General features: G+C 37.0%; 1 protein-coding gene across 14 annotated transcripts in view; it reads left to right on the top strand.

Moving 5' to 3' along the window:
* The window catches only part of MLIP (muscular LMNA interacting protein), a 247734-nt gene that overhangs the window by 167552 nt on the left and 65810 nt on the right, over positions 1-14372 (top strand). For all 14 annotated transcript variants that reach the window (XM_019457447.2, XM_019457445.2, XM_019457441.2 and 11 more), the window contains one exon: positions 8842-8886. In XM_019457447.2, the coding sequence (XP_019312992.2) occupies positions 8842-8886 (45 nt within the window). The remainder of the gene's footprint in view (positions 1-8841; positions 8887-14372) is intronic.

Raw genomic sequence — 14372 nt, 5'->3', positions numbered from 1 at the left:
TTCACCTGAACACATAGAGGTCATTGTAGGGTTTTCGGTTGGCCTAATTTCAGTAACGTTCGTCTTGGGCAAGAGGGAGGCCCAAGAGGAGGGAGAGGTATTGGGGAATGGGTGTTGGTGGAGTGGTCAGAACACACTCAACATTTATAGATTAAGTTTGCCATCTTAAATGGGCATTGTTCGTGGCACCCCAAAACAAATATAATAGTGATACCAAAGATTACTGATCACAGATTGCCATAGAAAATATAACCATAATGAAAAAGTCTGAAGTATTGCAAGAGTTACCAATATGTGGCACAGAGATGCAAAGTAGCAAATGTTGGAAAATGGTGCTGATAGACTTGGGGTTCACAGAGCTGCCACAGACCTTCAATTTGTGAAGCACACAATATCTACAGAGAACAATGAAGTAAGGCACAATCAAACAAGGTATGCTTGTTTTTGTCATGGCGTGAAGTTTGGATTTCCAGGAAAATGGGAAGATATAAAAACATGGTGGAATAATATGAGGCCATATGGAAATGATCATGATGGCTACTGTGAGTAGGCCACTGAGGTTCGAGGGCTGTCAGTGAGGACGGCCTGGATGGGGTGGGCCCAGGAGAGCTAGAGAGAAGCATGTGGGTTTGTGAGAGACATTTTAGACTTGCTGTAGGTTTGGATGTGAGTGGTCAATGAGACAAGAATCGTGAATGGGCTCCAGGTCTCTGCCTTGAGCATAGACGACTATGTGGAAGGCATGGTGAGATGGAGGGAAGAGGGTTATGTTCATTTTGGACACGGTGAGTTTGAAATGTGTATCGGAGAGACTTAAACTTTGTGTCTGGAGCTAGGAGGGAGCCGAGGACGACGTGCACATCAATGTTGCAAGAGCCCGACGCAGAGCTCCAAGGAGCAAAACACGGCACGTCCAGTGAAGGAGGTGGCGGGGAGCCAATAGGGGACAATGAAAAGAAATGTCCATTGTTGTAAGAGGAAAATCAGAACAGTGTGGTAACATGGAAGCTACAAGAGGACAGTACTGAAGAGAATGTAATCGTGGTAACTTCTGCCAAGAGGAAGACAAAGAGAAAGCTGGAGTAGTGTTTATTAGGTTTGACTTGTATATTCTGAAGCTACATCGCTGTTGCTTATGTGTTGGTGTTCATTCTCATCCTTTTGATTTTATTACCTTTGCCAGCATACATAATCCTTTTGAATCTGAGGTTGTTGTTCTTAATCCAGTAAGAAAATGGTGACCCCTGGTAGGTTTTATATATATATATATATATATATATATATATATATATATATATATATATAAATGAATTTATATATGTATATATATATTATATATTTATATATATATGTTATATAAATTCATGTTTTCTTAGATATAGCTTTTGTCACCATTTTCTATTACTTTTTTCCTTATTTTTTACTATTTTCTACTAGTTAAAAATCTTCTTGTCCCCTTTCATCTTATTATTTTCAGAACGACTTATTTCTGGATTTCACATTTGTTCAATCCAAAAGTCTATTTACCTGGGAGCTTAATTTTTTTTTTTTTACTTTCCTGCTTTCCTTCTATATTTGACATTTACTAATTTGAATTTTTTTTTAATTTTTGACTATTTTCCTTACATTTTTGTTACTTTTCTTAGTTACACATACATTTTCAAAGGTAATAATTATGTTTATTTTCCTATTAATTTTAAAGCTTATAATATCTTTGTTTAAAGTTAGGAAAATATTACAGCACTTTTACCTTCCATCCATTTTTAATTAAGATACACACAGACATCATTTGTTAGTATTGTTTTGACTTTTTTAACTGAATTTTTATGGTTATGTTTCTTGATCTCGTCTTTATTTAGATCCTGATTTCTCACACATGCATAGCTTTCTCCCAGATTTATTATTTTTTTTCTTTGGTAGAATCTTGCTGAAAATTATATACAACAAGGTATTTTTGTGTTGATTCTATGGCCTATGTTTTTGAGAATATCTTTATTTTGCCCTTTCATTTAAATTATAGTTCTGTTGAACAGAAAACTATAGGTCCCATCTCTTCAGCACTTTTTTCCCTTGGTTCTTTTTCTTCAACAACATATTTGTAAAGTATTTTGCCAGGATGATATTTACTCCTCTGTTACAGAGTGGTGGCTTACAGAGGGGCTCTGTAATCTTTTAGATTTTTTTTTTTTTTTTTGGCTATCCAGTTCTTACCTCTTATTAAGTTTTTTATTTTAATTCCATTATAGTTAACATACAGTGTTATAATAGTTTTAGATAAACATTGTAGGGTTTTTTTTTTTTTAATTTTTGTTACCTTTATTTATTTTTGACAGAGAAAGAGAGAGACAGAGTGCAAGCTGGGGAGGAACAGAGAGAGAGGGAGACACAGAATCCAAAGCAGGCTCCAGGCTCAGAGCTGTCAGCACAGATCCCAAAGCAGGGCTCAAACTCGGCAACAGTGAGTTCATGACCTGAGCTGAAGTTGGACACCCAACCGACTGAGCCACTCATGTGCTCCATTTTTAATTTTTTTTAATCCTTATTTTTGACAGAGAGAAAGAGACAGAGTGCAAGCAGGAGAGGAACAGAGAGAGAGGGAGATACAGAATCCGAATATGTATACAATGTAGTTCTATACATTACTCAGTGGTCATCATGACAGGTGCCCTCCTTAATCCCCATCACCTATTTAACCCATTCCCCCACTCCCTTCCCCTCTGGTAACCATCAGTGTGTTCTCTGGAATTAAGAGTCTGTTTCTTGGTTTATAGAATTTTATCTATAATGTTACTGATTTTTTCTATAATGCAAGTATGCATTTTTTCTCTCGTTTATCTGGATTGGTACTCTCTGTGACTTCTCCTATGAAGTCTTCAATCTTTTCTGCTCCTCAGATTCAGGATAAATTTTAGTCACTAATTTTTCAAATGTTTCTTCCTCCTGGGACTCATAAAGTGATTTTGTCACTTTTGCTTCTGTATTCTTTAAGTCTGAATCTTTATATATATTTTTTCTATTTATTGTTTCCTAATTCCTTCAAGGGGATTCCTTGATGTGATATTTCAGTTCTAGAATTTGTTCAGTGTCTCTTCTGTCCTTTAATCCCTGTGTTATTATGTTGGATATAGTTCTCCTTTTTTTTTTTAAGTTTATTTATTTATTTTGAGAGAGAGGCAGAGCACACAAGTCAGGGAGGGGCAGAGAGAGAGGGAGAGAGAGAATCCCAAGCAGGCTTCACACTGTCAGCATGGAGCCCAATGTAGGGCTCGAACTCATAAACCCTGAGATCATGACCTGAGTCAAAACCAAGAGTCAGACTAACCAACTGAGCCACACAGGTGCCCCTATAGTTTTCCTTTTTAAAGCCATGTTTAGGGGCACCTGGGTGGCTCAGTCAGTTAAGCATCTGACTTTGGCCTAGGTCATGATCTCGACGTTCCAGAGTTAAGCCCTATGTTTGGCTCTGTGCTGACAGCTCAGAGCCTGGGGCCTGTTTCAGATTCTGTGTCTCCCTCTTTCTCTACCCCTCCCCTGCTCATGCTCTGTCTCTCTCAAAAATAAATAAACATTATTTTTTTTTAAAAAAGTAATGTTTATTGAGGTATAGTTTACCCACTGTTAAATTTACCCTTTCAGTGTATAGTTCTATGCATTTTCACAAAGCATAATACAGTTGTGCAACCACTATCATGTCTGAGGTACAAAACACTTCCATCAAATGTAAAAGTTCTCTTGTGCTCCTTTATAGTACATCCCTCCCTGTAACCCAAGTTCTGTACAACTACTGATTTTTTCTCTGTTTCTATAATTTTGCCTTTGCAAGAATGTCTTATAAATAGAATCATACAGCATGTAGTCTTTTGACAAGGCAGTTGAGATTCATCCATGTTTTTGCATGTATCAATAGTTCATTTGTATTCCACTGCTGAGTGGTATTCCATTGTATGGTTGTACCATATGTTAACTATTCACCAGTGATGGACAACTGGGATATTTCTACTTAGGTTCTATTATGAATAGAGCTGCTAAGAACACTTATCAACAAGGTTTTGTACGCACATGTGCTTTCATTTCTCTTGGGTAAAAACCTGGGAGAGGAATGACTGAACCATTGTTTTTTCCTGCAGTATTTCCATTTTTCAGATGTCTTACTGTTTTTCCTTGGGGACTCAAAGTTCTCTGAGCATATAAGCTACCTTGGCTGCAAATATGCCTGATGCCTGAGATGCCAGATACTAAAGCTTGGTGCCTAGGATTTACCAGTCCTGCTGAGTTTTGTTGTTTATTTATGTTTTATGAAGAACAGAAGGAACATGAGTCTCAGGCTGTAAAAAATATCTGATGTCAACCATTTCTCCCACACCGCGCTCCCACCACCCTGGTCACAGTATCCTTCATCTTTGCCCCCCCACCCCAGTACCCTCCAGACTCTCCTTCAAATAACTGTTCCCATTGTCTTCCCTGAGAAAAGCATCAGGAGTTGACAAAACCTATGCTTAACTGTCCCCTTCTCCCCAGCCAAGCTGAAGGACCACCTTGATATTGTCCTCACAGATACTTCTTTTCACCACCCTCACATTTTGATCCCTCACATTACCCCTCTGCTCTCCTCACCTCTGATGTTGGAAAGTGTTGTGAGGTGAGAAGGCAGAGACACAGTATGTAAAACAAACACACAGACAAAAACAACCAGTTTGAAAGGTTGGGCTGTGAAAGGGGGAAGGAGATTGGGTCTGGGAGGGTGGGGAACGGGTCAAAGAAGAACTTTTGGTTTGCTTTTTAAAGCTGAAAATGGCAAGAGCCAGTTGGCATGCTAGTGGGGTAGATGCACTAGAGGGAGGTGCTGATTATGCAAAAGAAAGGGAGACCCTGAAGGATGAAAAGTCCTCAGAAGGACATGGAACTTACAGCCTGATTAAAATAAATGTCCTTTGATAAAAAGCTGGAGGGGCACCTGGGTGGCCCAGTAGGTTAAGCGTCCCATTCTTGATTTCACCTCAGGTCATTATCTCATGGTTCGTGAGTGAGTTAGGCGCCACATCGGGCTCTGGGCTGACAGTGCTGAGCCTGCTTGGGATTCTATCTCCCTCTCTCTCTGCCCCTCCCCCGCTTGCTTGCTTTCTCTCTCTCTCTGAATAAAAATAAATAAATAAATAAACTTCAAATAAAAAAAGCTGGGAATGTCCACTATGGTAATAGGACAGAAAACAGGGGACATGTCAGATACAGGTGCAAAGCATGTTTGTAGGTGGCTGATGGCAAAATGAAGAATTTTGTAACTCATATTTTTAGTTACTCAATAACTAATACTTTTCAGTGAAGAAAGGTTTAAGATTATTAACTGAGATTAAAAAGCAACCATATGATGGGGAAGAGCTTGAAAAAGGAAAAGTTGAAAACCATTATGTGTTCTGCTTTCGATTCTTCTCTCATTCCCTCATAAACCCCTTCCATTCAGGCTTTGCCCCCACTGCGATACCCAAACTACTTTCCCCAGGTTCCCATTACTATAAACTCAGCCCTGGTCGGGCTGTCATACCCACAGAAAATGAGACAGGTGATACTCCCTCCTCTTTGTCACACATTCCTCTAGTGCCTTCTAGGACACCCTGCTCTCTCAGCTTTTGTCCTACCTCACTCATCAGTATTATTTCTTAGGCTCCTTTGAAGATTCTTCCTCTTCTTCCCCAAACTATTAATGCTGGAGTGCTCCAGGACTCTATCTTTGGGCTTCTCCTTCCTCTCTACATTTACTCCTTTGGTGTTCTGAAGATCAACTGTATGCTGAGAACTCTCAACTTTACATCTCAAGTCCAGGATTATCTCCCAAACTCCAGCTCCCAAATACCCACTCTCCATTTTCATTTAGATTTCCAATCAATATCTGAAAAATTTAGTCTAGATTTCTTCCCACAAAAACTATTCCAGGGGCACCTGGTTGGCTCCGTCAGTAAAGCATCTGACTTCGGCTCAGGTCATGATGTCACAGTTCGTAGGTTTAAGCCCATGTCAGGCTCTGTGCTGACAGCTCAGAGCCTGGAGCCTGTTTCGGATTCTGTGTCTCCCTCTCTCTCTCTCTCTCTCTCTCCTCTGCTTGTGTTCTCTCTCTCTCTCAATAAACAAACAAACAAACATAAAAAAAAAACCCAACTATTCCACATCCTGCCTACCCATGTCTATCTATAGACTTCTCATCTTCCATTTGCTCAAGGCCAGAAACTTTGGTGTCAAGTTCTAATTTTCTCTTTCTCTCATATTCCACATCTCTATTACAAACCCTGTTGCCATCGATTAAAAATACATGTAGAATATGATTATTTCATAACTTCTGTACTGCTGAGCCATCGTCATGTTTTGCTGGAGAGTGCAATAGTTTTTCCCCTTCAACCTTTGCCTCACTATAATTCATTTTGAACACATCAAAGAGTGAGATCCTTTTAAAGCATAAATCAGATTATGGCTCCCCTCGGCTTAAAACCAGCAGTACCTACACATTTCCTGTAGCTATAAACCAGAGTCCTTACAAGTTCTTGGAAGGGCCTCTATGCTCTAGTCTCTGGAACCTTCCATCAGCCCCTCCCCTGCTCTCCTGCTTTCCTCACAACACCCCAGCCCTGCCTGATTCCTTGCCGTGGCCTCGAATGTGCTAGGCATGCTCCTGCCTTGGCACATTTTGTTCTTTCTTCAAATCAGTTGTGTCACTTTTTATAGTTTTTAGTTCCTTGTAAACATTCGCAAGCTTAACTTTTATCTCAAAGGAAGCATGATTAAGTATGGTTGTTTTTGGTCTGGCTCAAAGAAAACAAATTTCTGGATTCTCTGTGGGTGTTTTTTGGTTGTTCTTTACTTCTGCCCATTTTCACATTGTCTTACCTGTTTGTGTATCTGAATCCGATTGTGTGTTGGATATGCTACTTGGAAGTTTATTTAAATAAATTATTTGAGGGCTAATATGATATCATACTATGGATAGTCTTTTCTTTGCTTCTATTAGACACCAGGAGCATTAGCAAAGAAGGATAACTTAATTTAATTTAAAGTTTTGGGTTAATTTTTTATAAACAGTTGTCAATGGTTTGAGGCCAAGCTGAAGACTATATGAGGTCTTCTAGATCAGTCTTACTCCTGGGGCTCAATCTAATTTTGGTGGGTCATGGATTCTGACTTTTATCTCCCTACATCTCTGAAATTGTTAAAAGTTTGGATCAGCTTCTCGAGCAACTCATCGTTATTGTCAAACATCTCTAGGTCAAAAGCTGGTCTCAAATACTTGAGTCCTCTCTTTGGATTTCCATCTTCTCCTTATCTTGCCCCCACATTCTTTATTCTCTTGTTAGCTCATTGACATTTTTAATAAATAATATGTCAATATTGTTTTGAATATTTTACCCATCTTTTGTCTGTTTTGGAAGGATTGCTTTGAGTTCTTGAGCCACCATTCTCAGATGTGGAAATTATCTTTGAGCACTTTTAATTTGCTCCATCTAGTTGAAATGCTCTTTGTTTAGATGTTCACATCTCCAGCTCCCTCAGTTCCTTCAAATCTTAGCCCAAATGTCACCTTCTCTAGACTGATCCTCCTATTTGAAATTGTAAACCCTCAGCACTCTTGACCTTCTTAGTATCTGGGTTGTCTAAAAGAAGTAAGCTATTTGGCAGAAACAAAGAAGATTTTCTCTGGAAGAATATATTACCTGAGGCTTCAAATTATTTCTATTCTTTTGTTGTTGTTGTTGTATAACATACGATGTAATATGCGGTATGATTTTTTTCTAACATATGGTACAATTTACTTATTTATTATTATATTGTTTGTCTTCTCTCCTGCTAGAATGTAAGCTTACCAAGCATAGGGCATCTTTGTCTATTTTGTTTACTGATAAGATACAGGGTGTAGAATAGTTCCTGGCACACAGTAGATATACAGTAAGTATTTACTAAGGAGATGAATGAATCAAATAGGCCATCTCATGTCAAAAAGTGGGAAAGTGGGCCTACAAGAGAAAAATTATGGGCTCAATAGGCAGAATTAAATGCTCACTTAAGGCTAATGACCATTAATTTATAATGAAATCAATTAGCTTGGTTGAGAGAGTTTCCTCAGGAATGTTTTGCTTCTCAAGTTTAGAGAAAATGGATGATAAAGTCTATCCAGGGTTGTTGTTTTCTTTTCTTTTGCTTTCTTTTAAAGGTGAGTTTGTCACAAGGGGAGAGAGAGGCAAGAGAAATTAAGGTGTTAAAACAACTGAGAATATGAAATATATGTAAACTAAGAGGTAATAACACCACAATGGAACTGGTAAAGCTCATTAATTTCGAAGTCTCAATGAGGGACATTGCACTGGGGACATTTGAGAAGTGAAGATGGTGAATAGGAGCTAGAGTTCTCAGGGTAGGATGCTAAAAATTGAAATTTCACAGATTTCCCATTTTATTTGTGAAGGCAAAGTCTAGGAATGGCTTTGAGAGTGAAATGGAATGGATGAGAATACATTTGGAGTTGGGAAGCTCAAAATAAGTGAGAGGGGTAGAGACTTCCGTGTACATTTGGAAAATGGCAAAAATCACACGAGGGTCCATTATGATCCATGAATGGATGTAATCAATAAATAAGGCAAAATTTACCAGCAAGCTGGTAGATAATGGCACTAAAAAGAATAATGAAGTGACATAGTTTAATAAAATAATTTTCAAAGGGACAAGGCTTTTGTATAGAAAAGAGACAAGAATGTTTAGAAAGTCTTAATAGCAGCAAAAGGTGAACGCTTATCCCAGAAGTTGAATTACTTTTAGTATTTTTGTGGTTACTTCAGTAGTATACTTATTTTTATTTTTTTACAGATGCCTACAACTCTTCCGAGAGCAGCTGGTCGAGAAACCAAATATGTAAGTCCCTTCATAATGATACATCCTGTTTTTTTAATGGGTACATGTGTATGCTTTGAAGGGAACTCAATTATATGGTCATTAAAATTGAATTAGTTGATTTTTTCTTAAGTGGAAAGGGATAGGATGGTGTGATCGGTCCAGATGTGGAAAATCAGGTTATGTCAGGTAAGTTTATTGAATAAATTCCATCTTAAGTGAGGTCTAGTTTGATTAGCTTGGCTAAATAAAGCAGAACTCCAACACCTGCTTGCTGTCTTTCTAATTATCGAAGCTTAGACGACATTTTCATTTTTGTAATGGTTTATTGTGCTTATTATAAACGAGCCAGCACATACACTCGAAACATTAAGATTTGTCTATTTCCAATGGGATTGCCAGTTTTGTTGGTTTTGACTCATTTGTTGCTTTCTTGCATTTAAATTATTGTCAAATAAACTAATTTCTACTTATGAGCAAAAATTAACTAATAGATGGGTAGATACAGCCTCACATACTTGATCAATTATATGGAGCTGTCCCTGAATGCCTTAGGAATACAGATGTAGCCTCACCTCATTCCTACTCTTTATTCACCTCATGCTCCATCATGTGGCCCACTTCTGTTTCTGATCAACTATATTCAACAGAAACAAGATTGTCTCCTAAGCAAGTGTTTAGTTTTTAGTTAAAAAAAAAACAGTAAATGTTTTCTTTTAGGTTATGCCTTATATTTTCTACTATGCTTTTTTCATCATCATCATCATCATCAAAGAATGAATATTTATTATATATTTTGTGATATATCTTCTTTCCAATTTATGTATTTCTGTCTTTATTTGGGTCTCCCTAAGGAAAATAATAAGTTGGATGAAATCACTGAATTTTATCCTACTCAGGAAATGACATATAGAAGGTATGGATAAGAACACTGCTTAGAGTATTTTCATTCTTATGTTTTGTTTTTATTGGAAGCCATTTGGAGTAACATAAGAGTAGAGACATTTGGTAGGCTGTAACCAAGTTTAAATCACAGCATGGCTGTTTGCTAACTGTCTGATCCTAGAAAGTCACTTAACTTCTTCTTAATTTTTTTTTTTTTTTACCATTTATTTATTTTTGAGACAGAGAGAGACAGAGCATGAACGGGGGAGGGGCAGAGAGAGAGGGAGACACAGAATCGGAAGCAGGCTCCAGGCTCCGAGCCATCAGCCCAGAGCCTGACGCGGGGCTCGAACTCACGCACCGCGAGATCGTGACCGGAGCTGAAGTCGGACGTTCAACCGACTGAGCCACCCAGGCGCCCCAAAAGTCACTTAACTTCTATGCCTTAGTTTTTTCATCTATAAAATTGGGAAACTAATAATTGCCTGATGTACAATTTATATTGGTTAGTATATGAAAAGCCCTTAATGTGGTTCTGACATACAGGAATAAATAATAGTTCTTTCCTTTTTTCCTCTTATCTTCCTTTGATTTCCTCTGCATCTATGCCTCCCCCTTTCTTTTCTTCCTCCCTATCTTGGGAAGAATAGAAGCACCATGATTTAGCAGACTTCCTTGATTCTAAAGTTGGGTGCAAGAAAAGAAAGTTCTCTAAAGATGTTTCAATACTTTTTGTGACTCACGCATGCTACAAGAGCCAGACCTAAGAAAAAATAGCTGAAATGTTTTACTCTCTCATCTTCCTTTCTCACCTATTCCTATCTGTCACCAAAGTGCCTCTGATTGAGACTCATTTACAGTAAGGTGGTAAGGGGCTGATACTTCCTCTCACCCCTCCCCAGGGGAGGTTAATTTGATAGCAGTTGGAATCAAAGTTGGAGGGGCTGCTTCAGTCTCCATAATTAGAGTTTATTTCAGATTATTCTTCAATCAGTTATCAAACTTAATTAAAATAGGTTAACATTTGCCCCAAACTTTGTGAGAGCATCTGAGTCACTGAAAGTTAACATTGAGTCATCAAATAGATTGAGTGTAGACTAGAGCAAATATGAACTCTGATTCAGATAAGATTTTTGGCTTTGATTAAATTTGGTTTCTTGAGTGATAAGCTTTGTTTTTTGCTTTCTCTTACAATGTGACATTTGAATTGTTCTTTGTGACACCTCAAATGTGTCTGTCTCTTTTGGAAGATGATAAAGGATAATTTTACAATGGAATGTAAAACCCAGTTTTTTGGTGCCAAAGCATAAGGAAGTCACACTTGTAAATATTTGGCTGCAGTTATTACATTTACTAAGTGATGTCTGATACATTTATTTTGAGGAGAAAAAAATGCAATTTCATCTATAAGTGTTGTTGGTCTTAGGTGAACAATCAATTTTAAATACAGTATGTTCTGATTTTATATGTTCTTTCTTCTAGAAATTCTAATATTCGTATTTGCTGAGCTACAAGATGCCTCACCTTAAGTGTGGCTTGAATAGATTTGACTCAATTAATTAATTAATTAATTAATCTTTTACTATATATTTCTCTTTCTCTCCCGTGGAAGCTCAAAAGCAAATCTGAGAGGTCTTTTCACAGTACCTCATGGTCTCTCTTTACACTTTGAAGAAACTAGACATCTTCACAGTATGTAGCTGCTGGGACTTGGTGTGTCATCGACTTCATAGAAATTCTTAGATTAGATTCAAAAACAGAGATCACATAGTTTACCAACTCCTGCCCCACAGAGGAAAAAAAGAGAAGACTTAAATTCAAGCCAAGAAACAAAGTTTTGTGACATTTCAGGGTATTCTCAAGTAGATTAGCACAGACTGCTCAAAATTCTGACCTCTGGGGGCTCTCTAAAAGTATAGTATACAATCTATGATTCATAACTAGTAGAAAATATAGTCAGAATTGTTCAGCTCTATTATTCAATGAGCTTTTGCTCATTGACTCAACAAATAGTTACTGAGTGTCTACTATGTCCTAGTACTCACTGAGAAGTTACTGGGGTGAGGGAGCAACCCAATAATAAGATCCCCATTTCTGTATAATGGGGGAGATAGTAAACACTTACAGTAGTAAATGAGCAAGATACTTTCTTGTAGAAATTAGAGAAGAGCTGGCCATAGAACTGACTGATGTGAAAGCAGACTTACAAAGTTACTAGTTTTCAATGTATTCATATATCTATTGGATTTCCAGTTTTCCTGGGAAGATTATAATGGCTTTATTCAATAACGAGAATTTGTATGACTAATTCCTCTTTCTGGGGCTTTTGGCGAAAGGGTGCCTTTTCTCCATGGGGAAAAAAAAAGAAGAAGAAGGAGAAACCAAAATGCAAATCAGTTAGTTTCCTCTTCTTATTCTTTATTGTACATATTGTTACATTTCACATAGTCTGTTTTCTAGGATGAGACAGATGCAGGAAAAGCACCATCAATTCAGTCTAATTAGTCAAAGCTTTCTTCAATTCATGGTGTACTTGAATTACAAGTTATTTTAAAGTAATTTAATTGAACTTTTCTTAAGTGTAATAGAATTTAAACTAGGTTAACAACATGTCGAGTCACAGTGATCTCCACAGGTCAATTGCAAGATTGATTATCTTAATTTGTTATTAATATTACTTTCAATTGGTTTGAGCTCTTATCTTTCAAGTGAAGTTTAAGTATTTCATTTAACCTTATACCAGTCTTATGAAGTGGGTATTATTATTTCAAGATCTTCATATTATAAAGAAGGAAACCAAGTCTTAGAAGTCAGAGTAGGCAAAATCCTACCCAGGTCTCCCTCATGTCAAAGCCCTTACCATTAATACTTGTGTGAGAATTGGGGCCCCTGGATGGCTCAGTCAGTTGAGCATCCAACTTTGCTTCAGGTCATGATCTCATGGTTCATGACTTTGAGCCCCGCGTCAGGCTCTGTGCTGACAGCTCAGAGCCTGGACCCTGCTTCAGAGTCTGTGTCTCACACTCTCTCTGTTCTTCCCCTGCTCATGCCTTGTCAATAATAAATAAAGATTGAAAACATTAAAAAAATACTTGCGTGAGAAGTACAGAGAATATGGGAATAGTTTGTTTTCCTTAAATATTTTATCCATTAGAATTTATATTCTGGGTCGAAATTATTTCTTCATGTTCAGTAATCTTCAGTGTAAACTTTGAATGTTTTCAAATTTAGTGACAATATCTAAAATGATGTTTACTATATTTCTAACGTTTTAAATCACTCTCATATAAATTAATTCATAGTTTATCAGATGTTTAAGAGGTACTGTTTTTTATGACACTTTAAAAAAATTTCTTTCCCTTTATGTAACAGAATGAATTTTCTATTTGAATTTCTATTTGATTCTGTTTTCACTTTACCACCTTTGAAGAGGAATGTCCTTTTTGCTTTTGCATTACATTTGTCTTAGTAAATATTTATTTTTCATTAACTACTACTGGTATAAATTATTTCATTCAAGTAATTCAAAGTCACAGTATGCTTTCCTAATAAACAGCAAACTCAGAAAATAAGGCAAGTATTAGTCCTATTACTAGTTTATCAAAAAACCCTTAGTTGGAATCAAAATCTATAGATAAAAACGTATTTTATCAACTCTTTACATTTCATGAGTTACTTTTAAGAGCCAGAGAAATAACAGAGATAGGTCTATTGAATATTATATGGTAAACAGGTAAGATCCCATTTTAATGAGCCTGAGGGACAGAAAAAATTCATAACAATGGAAGCATATTGCTTTCAAAATATCACAATATATTAAAAAATGTGTCAAACTTTATTAAGAATATTCCCCACTATATATACAGGTATTCAAATAAAGGTCACAGTCTCCAATTTAGTCAGCTCACATACTCCCTTTGTTGCTATACTTGGAAATGTCACTATGCTGGAGTGTTCCAGAGGCGCTGTATGCTTAATGTAGTCACAGATCTTAAGGTAAGATCTTAAGATCTTAAGGTAGACTTCAATCTAGTCCATTTCAATCCAGACCTCAGTCCAGATCTGCTTCCGTAGGATGTGACCAAAGATTTGATGAGTTACAGGAAGAATTGTGAACACTTCAAGCAAGAAATTCCACTCTTCTGATTATTCTCATTTACTTCTTTTTTTTGTTCAGAAATATTTCTAACGTATGCTTATGTGAAAAGGGATGAAGAAAGAATTAAAGATAATTATCTGGGTTCTAGTAAGTGAGGAGGAAGAGAGAAGATTTAACGAGACACTCTTTATGTCTTGCATCCTTCTCATCATCATTTTAGACTTTACCAAACACAAAGGTGCCATATTTCAGCCAAACTTCCCCTTGATGTGACCTTTTATCTCCTCATTTGCACATATAAACAGTATCTGTCACTGGTCACTATGCCCACTTATCCTGCCTACTGATTATGTTCACGATAAGCTGGAATCATCATTCCTTAGCATAAAGACTCAAACTTTTTAAACACTTTCAAATCTACTTTTTGTATGTAGGTCTTTTAGGAATGTATTATTAACTTATAAAATGGTTTCTAATGAGATAGTCATACAGGGTAATGTCTATAGATAGTTAGAATAAATAA

The sequence above is a fragment of the Panthera pardus genome, unplaced genomic scaffold, assembly GCF_024362965.1.
Source record: "Panthera pardus isolate Hobbes unplaced genomic scaffold, ASM2436296v1 HiC_scaffold_17, whole genome shotgun sequence".
In the NCBI taxonomy this organism is placed as follows: domain Eukaryota; kingdom Metazoa; phylum Chordata; class Mammalia; order Carnivora; family Felidae; genus Panthera; species Panthera pardus.
This window is presented reverse-complemented; position numbering and strand designations above follow the sequence as displayed.